Source organism: Pan paniscus, chromosome 13, assembly GCF_029289425.2.
Source record: "Pan paniscus chromosome 13, NHGRI_mPanPan1-v2.0_pri, whole genome shotgun sequence".
Lineage (NCBI taxonomy): Eukaryota > Metazoa > Chordata > Mammalia > Primates > Hominidae > Pan > Pan paniscus.
This window is the reverse complement of record NC_073262.2, coordinates 144,374,651-144,396,066: the sequence shown is the minus strand read 5'-3', so window position 1 is coordinate 144,396,066 and position 21,416 is coordinate 144,374,651. Positions and strand designations below refer to the sequence as shown.

Here is a 21,416-nt window from a genome sequence, read left to right as displayed (position 1 = left end):
CGGCTGAGCCCCTGCACTGGGCCCCGCGCTTCGGGAAGCATCTCGCTCGTTCGTCTCGCGCGCCGCGTGACCGGAGCCCTCGCGCTGGCAGCGGGCACCGCAGGGCCCTGAGAGTCGGGCCCGCTGCGCGCAGCCAGGGGCCAACGAGAGCCGACGCTGGGCGGGCAGCGCCCGGGAGCCCCTCCGACCCTGCGCTCCCCTCGTCCGCGCCCTGACCCCGCGTCTCCGGCCGTCCAGCCCGCGCCGCGTCACCTCCCCTCCCGGAGCGAAGGGCCCCGCTCGCCCGAGGACGGAGGCCCGCACGGGACACGGGGCCCCAGTTTCCGCCCCGGAAGCCCAGGACACGGCTCCAGTGGCGGCGCGGCCCAGGGCGCAGGCGCGGGTGTCGGTCCCACCGCGCGTCGTCCTCGCCCCGGCCCCGGCCAATCCCTTCGAATTTGGCCGAGGCCGGGAAATACTAGCTAATCACGGCGCGCGCTGTTGACGCCGGCCAACGGGAGCTCCGGAAGGCTGTGTGGAGACGCCAGCGGCGGGCGGTGGACAGTCATGGCGGCCCGGCGCGGGGCTCTCATAGTGCTGGAGGGCGTGGACCGCGCCGGGAAGAGCACGCAGAGCCGCAAGCTGGTGGAAGCGCTGTGCGCCGCGGGCCACCGCGCCGAACTGCTCCGGTTCCCGGGTGGGTGCGCGCGGCGGGGGGTGCGCCGCGGCCTTCGGTGCCTCTGCCTTCCCAGGGGCTCTTTGCTCCGCTTCGTTGTCTGCGGCTGACGTGCTGTGAACTGTGCGGTTTTTATTTTAAAAGACGGGCTTTCGCTGTGTCGCCCAGGCTGGAGTGCAGTGGCGCCATCTCGGCCCACGGCAGCCTGGACCTCCCGGGCTCAAGCGATCCTCCCGCCTCAGCCTCCCGGGTAGCCGGGAACATAGGCGCGCGCCACCGCGCCCGGTCCACGCTGCGTGTCTTTAAGTGCGGGGTATGGTGATGACTGACGGGTAAACCCGCGCGAAACCGTGGTCTCGCCCCCAAAAGTTTCCTCCAGCTCTTTTGTAATCCATGTCTCGTTTTTGTGGGTTTTTCTGGTGTTGTGTTTTGTCTGATGGCTGTTCGCGCTTTCAGGGGTTTTATAGCATATATTTAAAAGTTTTCAAGTGAAGCATTGACCTTAATCTTTGGCCACCCAGTCCACAAATTTTATAAATGCTTTCTTTGAAGTCTCTACTTTCTACCCGAGTTCTTTTTTCCTAAAGCATTTTTCATCCCAGCTTGTTTGCAGATTGCTGTTATTTCTCAGAGAAATTCCTTTGGCTTCCGCAGAAGATCCAAGCCTGTCTAGAGATTTAGTAAAGTAAAATTCAACGTGAGACTTGAGTCCGGGAGAAATTCAGTCCAAACTATATTGTAATGTAGAGGGAAAGCCTGATCTCATTTGTATTTTGTCTGTTTCTCTTTTTTTCTAGAAAGATCAACTGAAATCGGCAAACTTCTGAGTTCCTACTTGCAAAAGAAAAGTGACGTGGAGGATCACTCGGTGCACCTGCTTTTTTCTGCAAATCGCTGGGAACAAGTGTAAAAACCATTGCACATTGCTCCCTCTGCCCTTGCCACTTTCCTTCCTCCTGAGATTCAGTGAACGCAGCACTCGATTCTGAATGACAATGACAGTAGTGCTGGGCCTGAGGTTCTTCTATTTAGCAGTCCTGTGGGCAGAGGTGGTGAAGCGCCCTAGTTCCCAAAGGGCGCTAATGAATGCTATTTCGTCCTCCTGCTCCCCACACCCCATAATTAATAGACTTCAGTTTTTCGGGTTTTTTTAGACGGAGTTCCGCTCTGTCACCCGGCAGAGGTGCGATCTTGGCTCACTGCAACCTCCGCCTCCCAGGTTCAAGCGATTCTCCTGCGTCAGCCTCCCGAGTAGCTGGGACTACAGGCGCGCCCCAGCATGCTCAGCTAATTTTTGCAATTTTAATTTACTTTATTTTTAAATTTAATTTTTGTATTTTTAGTAGAGACAGGGTTTCACCATGTTGGCCAGGATGGTCTCTCTTGACATTGTGATCCACTCACCTCGGCCTCCCAGAGTTCTGGGATTACGCAGGTGTGAGCCACCGCACCTGGCCCTTTTTTTTTTATTTTTAAGACAAGGTATTGCTCTGTGGCCCAGGCTGGAGTGCAGTGGCACCCGATCATGGCTCACTGCAGCCTCAACTTCCTAGGCTCAAGCAGTCCTCCCACCTCAGCATCCCGAGTAGCTTAGGGCCATAGGGGCATGCTACCAAGCCCGGCTAATTTTTTTTTTTTTTTAAATGTAGAGTCAAGGTCTCACCATATCACGCCCAGGCTGGTCTCAAACCCCTGGCCTCATAGACTTAATGTTTTAAAGATAGCTTTAGGTATATAGAAAAACTGATCAAAAAGTAGAGTATGTAGAGAGCTCCCTACATACTACCCCTGCCTTCCCCGCTTCCCCATTATTTATGTGCTGTGTTATGTTACATTTGTTAAAATTGATAACCACTATTGATACATTAGTAACTGAGTTTGTATGAACTCTCCTACCACCTTTTTTTGTTTTACATCATTGTAGTAGGTTTCCTCTTCATTCAACACTTGATGTGTGTTCTTTCAATGTTTTTATTTACATTTATATACATATGTAGAAACTACTATAGTTAGAATTTTGTTTTTTAACATAAATGAGGTCATACCAATTATTTGGCAGCTTTCTTTCTAACTCTGCCTTACAGATTTCTGCACTTAAAGATCCCCTAACTCTGCCCTTCTCATTCTCTTTAATTGTCGTCGCATGTTCTCTAGAAAAGTTGTTCCACGGTGCGTGTAGCCAGTTCCCTGCTGGTGAATTTTCAGTGGTTCCTCATCATCTGTGTTACATGCATGAAACACTGCATTACTCTCCTCCGGCTTAGCTTTGTGTCTTGCTTGGAAAGGCTGTCCCCACTCCAAGTCTTGAATGAAAATGAGACCATTTTTATAATCTTTTTAACACATCTAGAATTTATGGAGGCAATTGTTCTTCTGATTCTGCTTTTTGTGGCTTTGTAGAAAAGTGATGAAACACGTATATGCCCAATTTAAAATGAAGAATAATCCTGATTTTACTTTTTAGATAATAGTCTTATCCCAGGTACCCAGGGCTACATCTCTTTTGTCCATCTATTCTCCTACAGGTTACTTGTTTCCCTAATAGATATTTAAGTTTCCTCTAACCGTGGCTTGATAGTTTTTTTTTGTTTTGTTTTGGGTTTTTTTGAGACAAGAGTCTCGTTGTGTTGCTCAGGTTGGAGTGCAGTGGCTCAGTCTCGGCTCACTGCAACCTCCGCCTCCCGGGTTCAAGCAATTCTCCTGCCTCAGCCTCCTGAGTAGCTGGGATTACAGGCGCGTACGACCATGCACAGCTAATTTTTATGTTTTAGTAGAGACAGGGTTTCACCATGTTGGCCAGGGTGGTCTTGAACTCCTGACCTCAAGTGATCCTCCCACGTCGGCCTCCCACAGTGCTGGGATTACAGGCATGAGCCACCATGCCCGACCAATAGTTCATGTCTTTTTTGCCCTAATTAATAGTCCCTTGTTTGGATGTACCATAGTTCATTACCTACTAAAGGACATCTTTGTTGCTTCCAAGTTTTGGCAGTTATAAATCTGTTATAAACATCCTGGTGCAGGATTTTGTGTGGTCATAAGCTTTCACTTCTTTTGGGTAAATGCCAGGGAGCACCACTGCTTTAATATGTGGTAAGACTATTAATTTTTGTGAAGAACTGCTAAACCATGGGTGTCCAGTCTTTTGGCTTCCCTGGGCCACACTGGAAGAACTGTCTTGGGCCACGCATAAAATACACTAACAATTGCTGATGAGCTTAAAAAAAAAAATCTCGTAACGTTTTGAGAAAGCTTAACAAATTTGTGTTGGGCCGCATGCAGCCTGCGGGCCTCAGGTTGGACAAGCTTGTGGTAAACTGTCTTCCAAAGTGGCTGCAGCATCTTGCATTCTCACCAGCAGTGAGAATAGCAGTTGCTATTGCTCCAGATCCTCACCAGCATTTGGTGTTGTCAGTGTTTGGATGTTTGCCATTCTGATAGGTGTGTGGTGGCATCTCATTGTTCTAGTTTGCATTTCCCTGCTGACATATGATGTGGAGTATCTTTTCATATGCTTGTTTGCCATCTGTGTATCTGGTTTCATAAGGTATCTGTTAAGTGCTTTGGCCCACTCTTTTTTTTTTTGGGACAGGGTCTCAACCAGGCTAGAGTACGGTGGCACAGTCTTGGCTCACTGCAGCCTCTACCTCCCAGGCTCAAGCGATCCTCCTGCCTTAGCCTCCCAAGTAGCTGGGACTACAGGTGCATGCCACCATGCTAAGTTTTGTATTTCTTTTTTTTTTTTTTCTCGAGACAGTTTCATTCTTGTCGCCCAGACTGGAGTGCAATGGGGCGATCTTGGCTCACTGCAACCTACGCCTCGCAGGTTCAAGCAATTCTCCTGCCTGAGCCTCTCAAGTAGCTGTGATCACAGGTGCCCACCACCATGCCCGGCTAATTTTTCTATTTTTTAATTCGTGATGGGGTTTCGTCATGTTGGCCAGGCTGGTCTTGAACTCCTGACCTCAGGTGATCCACCTGCTTTAGCCTCCCAAAGTGCTGGGATTACAGGCACGAGCCACCATGCCCGGCCAGTTTTGTATTTTTTGAGGAAATGTGGTTTCACCATGTTTCCCAGGTTGGACTCAAATTCCTGGGCTCAAGTGATGAGCCTGCCTCCGCCTCCCAAAGTGTTGGGAATATAGGCATGAGCCATTACGCCCAGTCTTGGCCCACTTTTTAAGGGGGTTGGTTGATTTCTTATTTTTGAGTTTTAAGAATTCTTTGTATGCTTTAGATAACAGTCCTTTATAAAATGTGTCTTTTATACATATTTTCTCCTAGGCTGTGGTTTGCCTTTTCTGTTTTCTCACTCTCTCTCTCTCTCTTCTTTCTTTTTTTAGACAGGGTCTCTGTGTCATGCAGGCTGAGTGCAGTGCGCAATCACAGCTTACTGCAGCCTCGACCTCCCGGGTTCAAGTGATCTTCCCACCTCAGCCTCCCAAGTAGCTGCAGCTATAGGCACATTAACACACCTGGCTAATTTTTGTAAAATTTTTTGTAGCGATGGAGTCTCACTATTGTTGCCCAGGCTGGTCTTGAACTCCTGGACCCAAGCAGTCCTCCTGCCTTGGTTTCCCAAAGTGCTGTGATTAGAGGCATGAGCCACCCTGCCTGGCCTTATTTTTTTAAGAGAAATGTCTTGCTCTGTTGCCCAGGCTGGAATGTTGTGGCATGATCACAGCTTACTGCAGCCTTAAACTCCTGGGTTCAAGTGATCCTCCTGCCTCAGCCTCTGGAGTAGCTAGGACTACAGGTGCGTGCCACTATCCCTGGCTAATTTTTACATTTTTTGTAGAGATGGGGTCTCACTATTGTTACTCAGGCTGGTCTCAAACACCTGGCCTCAAGGGATCCATCCCGCCAAATGGCTTCCCAAAGTGCTGGGCTCACAGGCATGAGCCACCACGTCCGGCTGTCCTTTCCTCCTCTTGACAGTGTCTCTCACAAAGCACAAAGTTTTTATTTTCGTGAAGTCCATCTTAATCAATTCTCTCATGGGCTGTGCCTTTGGTTTTGTATCTAAACAGTCTGCCAAACCCCAGGTGATCTAAGTTTTCTCCTGTGTTACTGTCTAGGAGTTTCATAGTTTTGCATTTTACATTTGGGTCTGTGATTCATTTTGTCTTTTTTTCCCCCCTTTTGTGGAGAACAGGGTCTCACTATATTGCCCAGGCAGGTCTCGAGCTCCTGGGCTCAAGCAATCCTCCTGCCTCTGCCTCCTTGAAAGCTGGGGTTACAGGCGTGAGCCACCGTGCCAGGCCTGTGATTCATTTTGAATTTATGTTTGTGGAGGGTATACGGTCTGGTCTAGATTTATTCTCTTTCATGAGGATGTCCAGTTGTTCTAGCAGCGTTTATTGAGGAAAATGCCTTTGCACCATTGCATCCCTCTGCTGCTTTGTCAGAGGCCAGTTGACTCCTTATGTGGGTGCCCCTGTGATTTGAAGGCCCCAGTGAGACTGGCTGAGTCGAATGAATCGGACTTTTCTTTCTCTGTCTTGAGCAGTGCTTCTCTCTAGTGTCAGGCCCCGTGTCTTTGTACATCCGTGATCTTGGCAGCTGTAGGGATGATGGTGGACTTGTGGTATTTGGTTGAGAACATCCTTGCAGTCCAGGCTAGGGGTCATGAGCATGGATGAGTCACCTGCTGGCTGTGCCCACGCTTCCCCCGCCACCATCCTCTGCTCTCTTCTTTGCCTGTGCTTTCTTCTTCCTCGACAGGGTAGTGCTGGCCTCTCTGCCCAAGACAGCTGACAGTGCATCTCCTTTCCCCTGCCGTGTTTCTGGAACATTGAACTTTACCAGTTGTGTTTGTTACTATTTAGTAAGGTTATCTTTTCCATGTTGGGTTTTGCTGGAGATGTGGGTATGGCATCTTCTAGAGAAGATCCAGACCTTTTTGGATTAAAAGTAAGGTTACAAATCACTGTGCTATACTTGTTGTCATATGAGATTTCTGAGTTGTATTGTTGGGATAATTTTTTTTTTCTTTTTTTGAGATGGAGTCTCGCTGTGTCACCCAGGCTGGAATGCAGTGGTGTGATCTCGGCTCACTGCAACCTCCACCTCCTGGGTTCAAGCAATTCTCCTGCCTCAGCCTCCCGAGTAGCTGGGATTACAGGTGCCTGCCACCATGTCCAGCTAATATTTTGTATTAGTAGAGACAGGGTTTCATCATGTTAGCCAGGATGGTCTCGATCTCCTGACCTTGTGATCTGCCCGCCTCAGCCTCCCAAAGTGCTGGGATTATAGGGGTGAGCCACTGCGCACAGCCTGTTGGGATAATTTAAGCTTGACAGTTCAAGGCCTATGAAACAGGACCAGGGCTCAGGAGCATCCTCTTTTTCAGGCCGTTAATTAAGGAAAAGTTGAGCCAGGGTGTGACCCTCGTCGTGGACAGATACGCATTTTCTGGTGTGGCCTTCACCGGTGCCAAGGAGGTGAGTGCCACTTGGCCTCCTGTCGGGCGAGCACAGATGTGTGGACCCAGGACTGCCCTTGAATGCGAGTACGAGTGACATGCCTCAGATTACTCTGCAGAGTTTCGTGATTCTTATATTCCTTTTATCTCTTTGCTAGATTAATTTGGTTTTATCAATAAGAAGAGCAAACATTTATGTAGCTAGAGATTGTTTCACAGATAGAACCATAGTTGGTATTTGGATTATATTTTCCACATGCTTTTTTTTTTTTTTTTTTTTGGGAGACAGTCTCTCATTCTGTCACCCAGGCTGGAGTGCAGTGGCGTGATCTCAGCTCATTGCAACCTCTGCCTCCTGAGTTCAAGCGATTATCCTGCCTCAGTCTCCCGAGTATCTGGGATTATAGGCATGCACCACCATGCCCAGCTAATTTTCATACTTTTAGTAGAGACGGGGTTTTACCATGTTGGCCAGGCTGGTCTCAAACTCCTGACCTCAAGTGATCCACTCATCTCAGCCTCCCAAAGTGCTAGGATTACAGGCATGAGCCACTGCACCCAGCCTCCAGATGCATTTTCAAAGATGGTTCACTTGTAGTACTTTTTTCCCCTGTTTTTTGAAAGAGGGCGTCTCCCTCTGTTGCCCAGGCTGGAGTAGAGTGGAACAAGCAAAGCTCGCTATAACCTTCAACTCTTGGGCCCAAGTGATCCTCCCGCTTCAGCCTCCCAAAGTGCTGGGATTACAGCTGTGAGCCACTGTGCCCAGCTCTGTCCCTTAAAGAGACAGTAAAAAGAAGGATAATGTGGTTATTTTTCATGATAACCGCCCTCACTTTTTATTTTATTTATTTTTTTTTAGACAGAGTCTCGCTCTCTCGCCCAGGCTGGAGTGCAGTGGCACAATCTAGGCTCACTGCAAGCTCCGCCTGCCGGGTTCACGCCATTCTCCTGCTTCAGCCGCCTGAGTAGCTGGGACTACAGGTGCCTGCCACCATGCCCAGCTAATTTTTTGTTTAGTAGAGGTGGGGTTTCACCGTGTTAGCCAGGATGGTCTTGATCTCCTGACCTCGTGATCCGCCCGCCTCGGCCTCCCAAAGTGCTGGGATTACAGGCGTGAGCCACCGTGCCCGGCCACGCCCTCACTTTTTAATTCTGCCATTTCTTCATGTGTTAGCTTGAGTCCTTCCCCTCTGAAGTATTACGTTGTAAATAAGGAGGACAAGACTCATGATTCCTTTGCTTCTTCCTGCTGTGCGGATCAGCTGACAGAGCCGCAGGCTGTGTGGGAGGCGCTCGTGGACGCCTTCCCTCAGCTCATTGTGCTGTCGTGTGATGTGTGGCCTGCAGTCACAGCCTTTCTGGTCCTACCTTTCCTCCGGAAACAGGACAGCATTTGGAGGGAGATGGGATGAGTAAGGGAGGGAGAGAGGGTGCTCGCACAGCCCTGGCAAGAAGGGCCAGTGGATGAGACTAGGCTGGCACATAACAGGCTCTAGGAGTGCCTGTCTTCTTCCTGCTCTTCCGTGGGAGAGGAGACCCTGGCGTGTGTATGTGGCAGAAAAGACACTGCCAAGGACCTCGTGCCTGTGTCCGGACCCAGCTGCTCTCTGCTGCAGGCGTCCTAGGCCGGGGGTCTCCAGGGGCTCTGTACATAGACTGTTTCCTCCTGGCCAGCAGGCCTGTAGCTGCGCTGGGAGGGCCTCCATGGGGCCTGGGCTGTGGGTGGCGGGGACTGGGAGCCATTCTATCTACCTACTTTTCTGTCCACTTGTCTGTTTACAAAGGAAAAACAAAGGTGACACTGGAGAAACCGACACGTTTGAGGTTCTAAAAATTAAACAAGAGCCACAATATAAACAGTCTCACGTCTTGGTACCTCACCAAATGTCCCCTCATTTTTTCCTGTTTTTACGACTTTCGAAACAAAAACCTAGACTACACTAAGCTTTAACTGTTGGGTTCTTTCTTGGCAGAATTTTTCCCTAGATTGGTGTAAACAGCCAGACGTGGGCCTTCCCAAACCCGACCTGGTCCTGTTCCTCCAGTTACAGCTGGCGGATGCTGCCAAGCGGGGAGCGTTTGGCCATGAGCGCTATGAGAACGGGGCTTTCCAGGAGCGGGCGCTCCGGTGTTTCCACCAGCTCATGAAAGACACGACTTTGAACTGGAAGGTGAGAATCCCAGAATTGCACACTAGGAAGCGTGGAGAAGTGGCTCAGGATGACACCGTGGTGACTGGCGCAGTCGTGCCAGCAAAGCTGCTGCCGTTTCCGTCTGGTCCTCCCAGATGTGGTGCCCCGGGAGTAGTCGTTCAGGGGTTCTCGGTGCCAGCAAATTCTTTTTTTTTTGAGACTGAATCTTGCTCTGGGTGCCAACCCAGGCTGGAGTGCAATGGCACGATCTCAGCTCACTGCAACCTCCGCTTCTTGGGTTCAGGTGATTCTCCTGCCTCAGCCTCCCGAGTAGCTGGGATTACAGGCACGTGCCATCATGCCTGGCTAATTTTTTTTGTAGAGATGGGGTTTCTCCATGTTGGTCAGGCTGGTCTCCAACTCCTGACCTCAGGTGATCTGCCCACCTCGGCCTCCCAAAGTGCTGGGATTATAGGCGTGAGCCATCGCGCCCGGCCAGTGCCAGCAAATTCTAACCCGATGAGTTTTGCTAAATGTTGACATTTGGCGCTTTGTCTGGTGGGTCAGGTGAGAGTCTGCGCAATCCTCCACATCCTCAGCCCCTCTTCAGACACGAGTACCAGCCTGTTCCTGCCACTGTGTCCTCTGGTGTGGCCTCTCGCTGGGCATGGGCCCTGCAGCAGCACCTGGCCATCTAAGTTCAGGAGGGTGCTGTGTGCTGCCGTCTGAGTTCAGGAGGGTGCTGTGTGCTGCCTCTCCCTTCAGTCCTGCCTCCTTCAGTCTCAGCAGTCCCAGGTCTGGCTCTGCTCCCAGGATGCTGGACTCTCCCCTCCCAGTGGACTTGCAGGCTGGCCGCCTCTGCTCCTCCCGACCACAGCCCCTACCTCTCTCCCAGACTCCAGTCGCCCGTGCCCACCGCTGCCCACGTGGCCTCTTTCCAGGCGGCAGCCAGGGCTTCTGGCACGTCGGGCGCCAGCACTGTCGCTTGTGGCCACGGCCCGCGGAGCTTCAGTCCCTTGAGCTCCTCCTCCAGAGCAGGGCCGAGGATCTCGCCCCAGCCCGACTGGCTGTGCCTGCAGATGATGCTGGTCACGCAGCTTTTCGTTTCCCGGAACGCAGGTGGGATAGCAGTGCCCTTTTCTGGCAGTGCGGCATTCTCTGGCAGTCATTCCGCCCGGAGAGGCTCATCTTGGGCGGTTCTGGGCGACAGCTGTGTGGCTGCACAGTGGCCAGTGAGAGGCATCTGGGAAGGTGGCCCTTGTGTAGGGACTCTCCTTCCGTCACGGTCACACCTCATGAAATGGTTAGATTCTTCCAAGTGCCTTCTACGCCCCTGGCAGATTTTCTAGAATTTGCTGTCCCAGAAGCTTGAGAAGGGTCCGGTGCCACCCGACAGCAGAAGCCGGGATGCCGTTGAGACGCCAGCGCTTCTGAGTCCCTCTCACTGCCTGCCTTCTGGTGGAGAGAAGGCTGTCCGGCGCGCTTATGCCCTCCCCACGTTCCTCGCACCGTTCACGCCATTGTGCAGCACAGCTGTTAGGACCAAATTCATCTTCCCCGCAAGGACGAGTCAGGCCCAGTGTTGCATTGGTCCTGCTGTCTGGCTTCTGCTGTGGAACTTCCTCACCTTCCAGGCAGGGCCCAGGAGCCACAGGAGCGTGGGCAGGGCAGGGTCTGCCCTCTGTGCTTCCGACTCGCCGCTTGCGAGCTGGACAGTCACCTCGACCTGGTGGGCTGGGTGGGCCTGGCTGTGCTGTGGGCTGTGCCTCACTCCTGCAGGTGGGCACTCAGCGGGGTTGGGGTCACGAGGCTGAGGTCGGCTTAAAGCAGGAGTGGGCAGTTGGCACGTCATGTTTCTCCTGCATCAGGGCTGTGGCAGGAATGCCGGGTGACTACCGTGGACACTTGTCAAGGTTGAGGTTCAGAGAAAGGTGTGGGGTATCCCGGAGGTCACCACTGTGTGCCAGGAGGTTCAGGTTGGCCTTCCAGAGCCCGGCCTGTGAAATCCCCATGAGCACAGAGGACACAATGAAACATGGTGGTGTTTTGAGACAGGGTGTTACTGTGTCACCCAGGCTGGAGTAGAGTGGTGCCACATTTTTTGTAGAGATGGGGTGTCCCTATGTAGCCCAGGCTGGTCTTGAACTCCTGGGTACAAGCAGTCCTCCCTCGTGGGCCTCCCAAAGTGCTGGGATTACAGGCGTGGGCTCCCGTGACCAGCCTGGAACGTGCTGATGAGCCTCTTTTTCTCCTGAAACCCCGGTGGGAACAGATGGTGGATGCTTCCAAAAGCATTGAAGCTGTCCATGAGGACATCCGCGTGCTCTCTGAGGACGCCATCCGCACCGCCACAGAGAAGCCGCTGGGGGAGCTATGGAAGTGACCCAAGGCTGCCCACTGGAGACGCCTCTCCCTGCAGTCCCCCGAGAGGTGGGAGACTCGCGGAAGGCCCCGTCCCCAGCGGTGTCCAGACCCCACAACTTCAGGAGCTCTTTCCCGGCAGCAGAGATCTGCAGGCTGCCTCTTCTGCCCCGGAGCTGGGGTGCACTGGGGAGCCCCGTGGTGGGGACCTTGGCAGTGTGGACATGAGCAGAGCGATGGAGCAGTCTCCTGCCCTCTCCCCTGTCCTGATGGCACTCTGTTGTATTTTCTTACTGAAGTTCAGTGATAACTGAGCAGTTTCATTGTGATCACTGTAAATGGTAATCAGTTGGAATTCTCCTAAATGTCTTCCAGACACTAGTAAAAAACGACCTGAAAATTGTTTGTGGAACGCTTCACTTTTCTTAGACTGAGGACGGAGCTGGCTTTGAATGGGAACCTCCATCCCAGGAGAGAAGAGGCTTCATTGGGCCCAGTAGGGCCTTCCTGGACCCTGGTTCCTGCCTAGTTGAGGGAGTCCCACTGTGGGTCTGAACAGTTGCAGCCATGCCCTGGGCTCGCTGGGTCCAGCCAGGCTATATCCGAGTGTCATCACAGCTTACGTCCTGAACTCACCTAAGTTAACTCTGCTATTTTCATTGCAACCCTGGAGCTTAACTTCTCATCCTATCCTTTATTTTTTATTTTTTTGGAAACAGGGTCTCACTGTCGCCCAGGCTGGAGTGCAGTGGCACGATCGTGGCTCACTGCAGCCTTGACCTCCTGGGCTCAGGTGATCCTCCGACTTCAGCCTCCTGAGTAGCTAGGCCTACAGGCCTTCACCGTGCCTGGCTAATTTTTTGTGGAGACAGGATTTTGCTATGTTGCCAGCCAGGCTTGTCTTAAACTCCTGGGCTCCAGTGATCTACCTGCCTTGGCCTCCCCAGAGTGCTGGGAGTACAGGCATGAGCCACCATGCCGAGCCCATTGCATCCCCTTAAAAGTGACACTTAGAAGGAATGATTTGACACTCCTGGCAGAATCTGTCCCACAGAGCACACTCCGCGTAGACAGCAGCATACAGTGTGCTGGAGTAGAAGGCAGGCAGGGTCCCCCATCTGTGGGGGCAGCAGCTGTGGGTCTCAGCACCCTTCTGTGGCCAAGAGACAAACCCAGGCAAAACAAAAGGATTTCACTCTTGGGTAAGCATTGCCAGGGGCTGTGGGATGGGCCTGGGTGAGGAACCTTCAGATGAAGACTTTCCTGGACTATCCAGGTGGGCCCGGTGTCATCACAGGGGCCTTTTTTTGTTGTCTTAAGACTGGGTCTCACTCTGTCGTCCAGGCTGGAGTGCAGTGGTGCAGTCTTGACTCATTGCAGCCTCTCTTTCCTGGGCTCAAGTGATCCTCCCACCTTAGCCTCCCAAAGTGCTGGGATTACAGGCTGGCGCCACCATGCCTGGCCCATCATGGGTCCGCATAACAGGGAGGCAGGCGGTCCGAGTCAGGAAATGAGATGCCAGCAGCAAAAGCTGGAGAGATGCCATGTTGCTGGCTGTGAGGCTGGAGGAAAGAGCGAGCCATGAGCCAAGCAGTTTCTGGCATCCAGAAGCTAGAAAGGCACAGCAACGTTCTCCCCTAGAGCCCACAGCACGATATGGCTGTCTGCCCTCCGGGTCTGGAAGAGGCTGTGCTGTTCCAGGTACTGAATGTGATCATCTTTTAGAGCAGCCACAAGAAGAATACGAGCATCGGAGAGGCCACAAGTCCTCAGCCACCTCACCGGGGACCCAGCAGGGCCCCCTCCGGTCTGGCTTTGGGCCCTTCACACCTATACCAGGGCTGCCCACAGGGATGCACTGGCCAGAGTGAGCAATGTCCTCACCAAGCCCCCTGCTGTGCCCCAGGCATGGCCTCCCACAGGCCAGGACAGTCACTGCGCACTTGGGGAAGGCTTTGCTGTGATTCAAATCGAGGCAAATCCTGCAACTCCAGGCACTTCCTGTGACTTCCTCCTGCTGAAGATGGGAACCGCCATTTTACTTTCCTAAAATCCTATTTTCCTTGCACTTTTTCCTTCTAGGGTTGTATGAGGTGGCCGATGCCACGGCTGGTAGAGAGCCAGGCTGCAGGCAGGACAGGCCCCCCGCCAGGGCTGGGGACACACCTGCTCAGGCCCCCACAGCCCGCCACGCAGGCAGCCGCATCCTTTACGTGTGATGCTACGGGCTGAAACATTCACTTATTTTTTTTCTGGAACTGACATTCAATTAGAACTTAAGGAAAAAATAGACACAAGGTTTGTTTTCTACTGAAACTTATTATTTGCCATTAAGAATTGCAAACTATACTACTAAGAATGAACAACATTGTCTTCATTAAGCCTTTTTCAAAACACACAAGACAAAGCTCCCCTTTGGTCAAGGTGTCCCACACATTCCCACTGCAGCTCCCAGCACAGCGGCGCACCATGAACTCGGACGCGGAGCCCAAGGAATGGAGATCGCATCAGCCTTCCCTGCTTCCCCACCCCAACTACACCCAAGGGAGAAAGGATACGAGGAAATACACTATGTCTTCAATGCTTGGGGGGCTGGGGGTGTCCTCTGCTACCAGGTGGGCCGGTCAGTGCCGAGTGTCCGGCGCGCGTCCTCAGGGATCTCCGGCTCCCCCACCTACACAAGCAGCAGCAGCAGCAGCGAGTCCTGCCAACGCCGCAGTAGCTGCTCGTGAGAAAGGTGCCCACGCTCCCCAAGCCCTCCTGTTTACATTTCCTAGTGGGGCAAAGCTACTTTCCCAGGACAGGCAGCAGAACAGCGGGGCAGCGTGCACTCTGGGACCCGGGACAGCAGGTTACACAGGGTCAGGCGGTGGTGGGTGCTGGAATCGGGGCTGAGGTTCTGGAAATGCCACCAGGTGATGCCACCCTGTGGTGTCTGCCCACCACACACCACAAGACTCAAGTGGTTTTCCCCTTTTGGCCCTAAACCACCTAACACCTCAGCGGCATGGGAGGGCAATTCTCAGCAAGGCAAGGACATGGGGAAGGCTCCTGGGAGAGGCACGCCGTCCACCCTCAAGCCTGACCGTCACAGGTGGAGGCCCTGCCCCACCCGTCACCACACCTGGGGAAGCTGCCACAGAATGCCGCAGCACTGGAAAGGGACACTCTGAGGGCAGGTTCCAGCAGCAGCTCCAGGACAGCCAGCCGCCCTTCTGCCCAGGCCGCCCACGCCGTGTCCTGTGCACGCCATCTTCAGGTTTCCCACACACCCACTTCCTGAATACTTTTCTCCCCAAAGCAAGGAGGAACCTTGCCTTCGTTCCTCCAACCTCATCTCCCACTGAGGTAGCCCTTGGTAAGCCAGGCTGGGCAGAGAGGACACAGCGGTGGGCGCGCCCCACTGGAGAGCAGCCTAGTCCTTGGACGTGGGGCCGCAGTGTAGCTGCCGCTCCTCTCACGCCAGCCTGCACAGGTCTTCTGAGACTCTGACTCAGGGAGCGCCCCAGAAATTCATGTCTGTGTCTGACAACTTCAAACAGGACTTTAATTCCAAACCAACCACAGAACCGGCGCCTGGGAGCAAGTGGGACTGAGGCCCAAGCGCTAACACGGGGCTGGCAGTGTCGAGAGAACGCTCTGGAAGCTCCTAACAGACGGCTCCACGTGCGGATGCACAGGCCCTGACGGGCACTCTGAGCTGGGCAGTCTGACACCAAGCAGTAAGGCCTCCCGGGCAGCGCAGCCTCAGTCCACGAGCACAGCGGGTGGCCCTCTGCGGGGAGGCAGCACGGGGCACAGCCCTCGGCAGGCGAGCGGGCGGGATGGATGGAACGCAGCGGCACCAGGAGCCCCAGGCTCTCACAGGTGCCACCCCCGACCCCAGGATTTTCAAAGGGACAGGATTTCAAAGTCTTCATCTTCTGAGTCGAAGAATCTTTCCAGTCGCTCTACATCAGAAGAATCTAGAAGGAACAGGACATAGCGCATCAGGCATCTTGAGTGGGCCACCTGGGTGTGAGTCAAGTGCCCTTGGCGTGGGGCAGACTGAGCAGTGCCTGCTCTGCAGCCCACAGACAGCTGTCCCCATGCGGGTGTGAACAGGTCCTGGGGTTGTGCAGACCTGCGAATATGGGGGGAGGGAGCAGAGAAGAGGAGCAGGGCAGGGTGAGGAGGGCAGGGGGCGGCCGGCACAATCTCAGGCCTGAGGGGCCTCTGTCCCGTGTCTGACCCTCGTGGTCATCAGGAGTGGTTCCATTGCCATTGCCTTGTTTGTAGAGTTTCCCACAGGGAGACAGGGATGAGGAGGACACGCTCACGGCCACTCACTTCACTGCACGAGCCCAGGCTGGCTCCTGCGGCACGCTGGCCATGGTCCAAGGGGTCTACGCCACCCGTGGCCAGTGGTGCCCAAGTGAACCAGTCCCCCACCCAGGACTGCGTCACCACAGAGCCTGCATGTTCTGTCTGCTCCAGAGCCCTGAGGACTCCATGGGAGCACGCCCAGCTCCACAGTGCCCGGGCAGGCAGCGCTGGGGGGGAAGACGAGGTGGGTCCTGGGCTGCTGGGCGCAAGCTTGGAGGAGGGGACGCTCCGCTCCACACCTGGTCTCACAGGCGAACCACTGCCAAGTGCTCACGGCTCAGGCTCACACACACCTTAATGGTCAAAACCAAGGGGGCCAGGACTGGGGAAGCAAGGGCACAGATCGTACCTCCGAGGGACCCCACCTGGACTTGGCAGCTCTCACCTAGGGACAGGTTCAGGACGTCGGGGCAGGCCAGATGTGAAGGCTGCTGCTCCACCAGCTCAAACATGGGCAGGGCACCTCCGAGCAGAGACAGCTGTTAGTGAGACATGGCCGTTAGGTGCAGCCTCACCCCAGTGCTTGCTACGGCCAAGAGAAAGGGGCCGGCCGGCCACAGCCAGCGGACAAAGCTGACTGTCATCCCATCTCACTGATGAGAAAACAGAGGCAGCTTCCACACTAAAGGCTACACGAGAACCCAGTGTGGTGATCAACACACAGCACAGTCTGACCACAACAGCAGAGGGGGTGGGCCACACGCACTAGGCCAGCGTAGCTTAGCACCCCATCACCACCCCCATCTCAACAGGAGACGGATGAGGACACTGGAAATCCCATTCTAAAGTCAACACGCAACATCCGTCCCCAGGGTTGTTAACTGTGTTGCCAGATGGGCAATCCAGGACACCCCACCCTGGCTCAGCTACATAGCTGTGCCAGGCGGGACAAAGCTCCCCACGGCCCAGTGAGGCTGCCTGAGACCTGGACGCAGGCCTTCGACCCCTGCACGCCCCGCTGCCTGTCTCCCTGGGTGGCTCAGCTCGGCTGTGGGTGTGGGGCGGCTACAAACCTTTTTGACTTGCTGGCACCAATCATTGAAGTCATCTTCAGTCTTACAGAAAAACCCCTAAAACGAAATGACGATGAGCAGAACACGACACCCCCATCTGCAGGCGGCTAAGAGGTGGGGGCTTCCATTCCCACTGCCAGTGGCGCAGCAGAGGCCCCCAGCATGCAGGTGCTGGACACTCCAGCCTGCCTTGGCTCCTGTGGCCGGGAACGGAGCTCCGAGGGTGCCCTGTGCATGGTCCCCTGCACCAGTGCCCGGCTCCCCTCAGGCTCCACTGCGTTGCTGTGCCTTGATTCGCCCACGAGATGTTACGTGGTGTGCATCTCTCAAACCTCACCGAGTGTTCCGGGATTGGGGCAGGTTATGAGTTAGGGCCAAGGGGGGAGCTCTTCTCTCTGTGACTGTGAGGCAGGGCCGCTGGGTCTCAGCCTTCACCCAGCAGCTCCCTGGAAGCTTGGCGGCAAAGGCCACCGAGAACTGCCCAAGGACACCGTGACACAGGGAGCCTCCTGCTGAGGAGCCAGGAGACGGGACCCGCCAAGGGTCACCGGCAATCACATCCTTAAAGCTGCCGCCTGTAATGACAGTCACTAGGAATTCTCAACGCTGCCAGATGCGCAGATGTTAACACAAAAAGAAACTAAATGGGAGGAGAAGCTCAAACTGAGCACTCTCTTCCCCTGAAGACACCGTTTCTGCCGCCTCGGCGCTGGTGTAGGAGCACTCTCCCCCGGGGACAGGGGACATTCCTCCTCCTCACGGGTGAGGACAGTTATCCCACCAGGTGGCCCCTTTGGTCTCAACTCAACGTTCACGCGTCCACTTCTCTGTCTGCGGTGGCTGGCTCTCTAGCCCGACCTGACTGTTAGAGTGCCAATCACTGTAAGCCACCAAGCCGCGTTTACAGTAACAAACATACCTAATTCTAGTTAGACGAGGAATTCGTGACTAAGTTCTGGTAAGAAGTGTGCGCCAGGCTGCGCGCGGTGGCTCACGCCTGTAATCCCAGCACTTTGGGAGGCCGAGGTGGGTGGATCATGAGGTCAGGAGATCAAGACCATCCTGGCTAACACAGTGAAAACCCGTCTCTATTAAAAATACAGAAAATTAGCCAGGCGTGGTGGCGGGCGCCTGCTGTCCCAGCTAATCGAGAGGCTGAGGCAGGAGAATGGCGTGAACCTGGGAGGCGGAGCTTGCAGTGAGCCGAGATCGCGCCACTGCACTCCAGCCCAGGCGACAGAGTGAGACTCCGTCTCAAAAACAAACAAACAAAAAGTGTGAGCCACAGAGCTCCAGCCCATGTTCCCCACTACTGCCACCCTGCCCAGGAGGTGCATGGAGCGTGGTGTGCACTCTGGGGCTGTGCCACAGCTCAGAGACCGTCCCATTTCAGGCCCAGATCTGCCTTCTTCTTCCTAAATGGGGCGGAGCATCCACAACAGAGCCCCCGATTCGGTTAACTGCTTCCCTGAGCATGTCACCGTCATTCATGATTTCTAGGGGGGTTTTTTGGCCTCTTTCCCCATCAAATATATTTGAGGGCAGGCACGTCTGCATAAATCACACACCAAAAATCACAACTAGGTCATCAAAATGGAAAAACAGGGAAGCTCCTTCTTAGGAAATCCCCCAGAGAGGTCAAGTCAGAGCCTCCAGAAAACAAAAGGTGGTGCAGGAGTGGGTGGGTGGAGGGGCCGCCCGTGTGTTTAAATGTAGGTGTGAGGGGGACACACTCACCATGGCTCACACTCATCCATGCACACTCAGCACGCGCCCACACATGCTCACATCCAGACACACGCTCTCTGGGCCACTCGAAGGCCATGAAGGCTGCGCAGGAGGTGGTGCCTGGGGGAGGGACGTGAGGGTGCAAGGACACAGTTCCGGCTCTTATACCCTTCAGATTCCCAACCACGTGAACACAGTACTTATCCCAACATGCTGAAAAAAAAAAACGCAAAAATCCGAAAGTTTTCCTCGTCATTCCCAAACAGCATTCAGCACCAAATGCCTGTGTGCTCAGGTGGCCGCCACGTACCACAGCGATGGACGGGTCAAGCTCCGCGATGCTCATGCGGCACGGCGGGTGCTGGCAGTGGAAGCTCTCGTCCGGGATGAAGCAGCCGTCAGTGGGCTCCACGGCTGGCTGCGTGGTGTGGGGGTCCAGGTAGATGAGCTCCTCACCTGGGAGGATGAGGCAGGCGGGCAGGTGGGCGGCCGAGCCGGCAGAGGAAAGGGACAGAGGAGGCCGCGTTTCAGACCCACTGCACCCACATCACACTGAGAAGCAGTGGGCAGGAGGTGGGGAGGGAGCCGAGGGCACCAGACCATCAGGGAAAGGGGCACACAGGAGGCCGCCCGCGACCAGGCTGAAAATGAACCCCCCCTCTCAGAGCATGCTGCTTTTCCACCAGTGGCCTCAAGTGGCCACCTGGGGTGTGGTACCTGCTCATGGAATGCCCTTAAAAGGCACAGGCCCACAGGGACACGGTGGGAACCCTGGACTCACCAACGTAGCCGATGAAGTAGTGGGCACTGTTGGGCTTCCCTCCGATGACGCCCAGGGACTGGGGCATCATGAAGCAGTGCTGTGGAGGGGCGGGGGACTGAGCACAGGTCCCAGGTGGGAGCAGACGATCCCCCCACCCACTGCCATAGGGGGCCCAAGGGCCTGCTGAGGCCCAACTGGGTGACACAAGAGGCGACAGGAGGGGACATGGTACCAAAGAGCTTACTGTCCAGGAAAGACCACAGGACATCCCACAGGCACAAGAAACCCAATCTGCAGGCTCAGCTCAGGGAAGCTTCATGTCAGAGGTGGGCTTTGGGGAGGCTGGGAGTGAGGGGGCCTGGCAGGAGATGTGAGCAGGGGTGCGGGAGGCGGCCCTGCTGAATGCTTTGACCTGACAGGGCAGAAACGATGGAGATGGGGCCTATGTGTGGGGGCAGCTGAGACCCCGCAGGACGGGCAGAAGGCTGGACGGAGGGGCCAAGTTCAGACAACTGAATAATTTTAACAGGAAGCCACATTTCAGTTCCATACAAATGTGACTCCTTGGTCTAAAATTTGAGTTACCTGAAGAAAGGATGGTTTTCCCTTCTGCTTGCTTTTTTTTTTTTTTTTTTTTTTTTGAGACGGAGTCTCACTCTGTCACCCAGGATGGAGTGCAATGGCATGATCTCGGGTCACTGCAAGCTCCGCCTCCTGGGTTCAAGAGATTCTCCTGCCTCAGCCTCCTGAGTAGCTGGGACTACAGGCGCGCACCACCATGCCCAGCTAATTTTTATATTTTTAGTAGAGACGGGGTTTCACCATGTTGGCCAGGCTGGTCTCAAACTCCTGACCTCGTGATCTGCCCGCTTTGCCCTCCCAAAGTGCTGAGATTACAGTCATGAGCCACCGTGCCCCGCCCCCTTTTGCTTTCATGACATGGGGGAGCCTGTGGCTGGAGCTCCTCACAGAGCCCTGCCCATCCCCAGGCCCTGCCCACACGTCCCTTCCTCACAGGCCAACCCACCCTCCGAAGGGACCTCAGGCCAAGAGGGCTGTGGGGGAGTGGGGCGGGCATGCCTGGGGCACAGTGGAGACCCGGGAGGGGGCGGGGCTCCCCGTCAGGCCGAGGAGTGGCACCTGGTTCCGAGGACCCCCTGCAAGCGCCTCATGCTTTCATCTTCGACACTCGCCTTGACACTTGCAGAACCAAAGCAGCACGTGCCTACTGATGGACGTGCCTCACGCCCACTCACCCCTTGGGAAACGGTGTAAACCAGGGTTGTTTACCCCTCCCCCGAGAGCCGGCTGCACAAATGGCCACGTGACGACGACGCACTGAAAGTGACTAAGAACTGGGAGAAGGGGACGGGGACTCAGGGCAAGCGCTGCACGGCAGGACCCACCTTCAGCGTCTCCACGTAGGCCTCGTTGATGTCCGTGAGCCCCAGGCGCAGGGGAATGAGAAGTACCAGGGGTCTCCATGGCGACAGCCTGTTGGTGACCTCAGCTCCGGCAGGGAATCCGTTGCAGTGCCGGTCGGAATCTGCAGGAAACGCAGTGGCGCCTGCACAGGGAACGCTGGTCCTGCACAACCTTCCTAGAAAGGGAGACATGCTTTCACTAACCAAGCAGACCTGCGCAAAAGTGCTCCCACAACAAGCAAGCAAATGATGACTGTGTAACAGAAAAAAGGCAGTACAAAGCCAGGTGCTTACAGTGAAATTCAAACTTGGAAAATATAGAAAAGCATAAGAAAATTTTTTCATAATCTTGCCACCCAGAGAAAAAAGAAATATTTTCTATGCATACTTAATTCAAGAGTTTTATTGTGAAATAAAGCACACACACGAAACAGTGCAAGAAAAAGCCACATGCACTTGAGAGGAAAATCACAGAAGTATCCATGCAGCCCGCCAGCCTGGCTAGTGCCAGCATAGCCAGAACCCGCTCCCTCCGGGCCTCCTCAGCAACG

General features: G+C 54.5%; 2 protein-coding genes across 8 annotated transcripts in view; one reads left to right on the top strand and one right to left on the bottom strand.

Annotated features, from left to right (window-relative positions):
• The first annotated feature begins 482 nt into the window (after positions 1 to 482).
• Positions 483 to 11,974, top strand: DTYMK (deoxythymidylate kinase). Of its 4 annotated transcripts, XM_055109318.2 has the most exons (6): positions 483 to 676; positions 1,453 to 1,561; positions 4,413 to 4,529; positions 7,008 to 7,098; positions 9,053 to 9,250; positions 11,484 to 11,974. In XM_055109318.2, exons 1-6 carry the CDS (start codon positions 547 to 549, stop codon positions 11,592 to 11,594), a joined length of 756 nt encoding a protein of 251 aa, XP_054965293.1. In that variant the 5' UTR covers positions 483 to 546; the 3' UTR covers positions 11,595 to 11,974. The 4 variants fall into 4 exon arrangements, with proteins under 4 accessions (XP_054965293.1, XP_003813098.1, XP_063451733.1 ...); XM_003813050.6 differs by lacking the exon at positions 4,413 to 4,529; XM_063595663.1 differs by lacking the exon at positions 4,413 to 4,529 and having other exon boundaries at positions 9,053 to 11,974.
• A 1,897-nt stretch (positions 11,975 to 13,871) lies between these two features.
• Positions 13,872 to 21,416, bottom strand: part of ATG4B (autophagy related 4B cysteine peptidase) — a 36,900-nt gene continuing 29,355 nt past the window's right edge. For 2 of the 4 annotated variants that reach the window (XM_003813046.6, XM_063595658.1), the window contains 6 exons: positions 20,848 to 21,041; positions 19,460 to 19,538; positions 18,989 to 19,134; positions 16,951 to 17,007; positions 16,323 to 16,416; positions 13,872 to 15,537 (listed from right to left, as the gene is read on the bottom strand). In XM_003813046.6, the coding sequence (XP_003813094.1) occupies positions 15,464 to 15,537; positions 16,323 to 16,416; positions 16,951 to 17,007; positions 18,989 to 19,134; positions 19,460 to 19,538; positions 20,848 to 21,041 (644 nt within the window). In that variant the 3' untranslated portion in view covers positions 13,872 to 15,463. Of the gene's footprint in view, positions 16,417 to 16,950; positions 17,008 to 18,988; positions 19,135 to 19,459; positions 19,539 to 20,847; positions 21,042 to 21,416 lie in introns of all 4 variants that reach the window. The other 2 variants (XM_063595656.1, XM_063595657.1) reach the window with 1 other exon arrangement.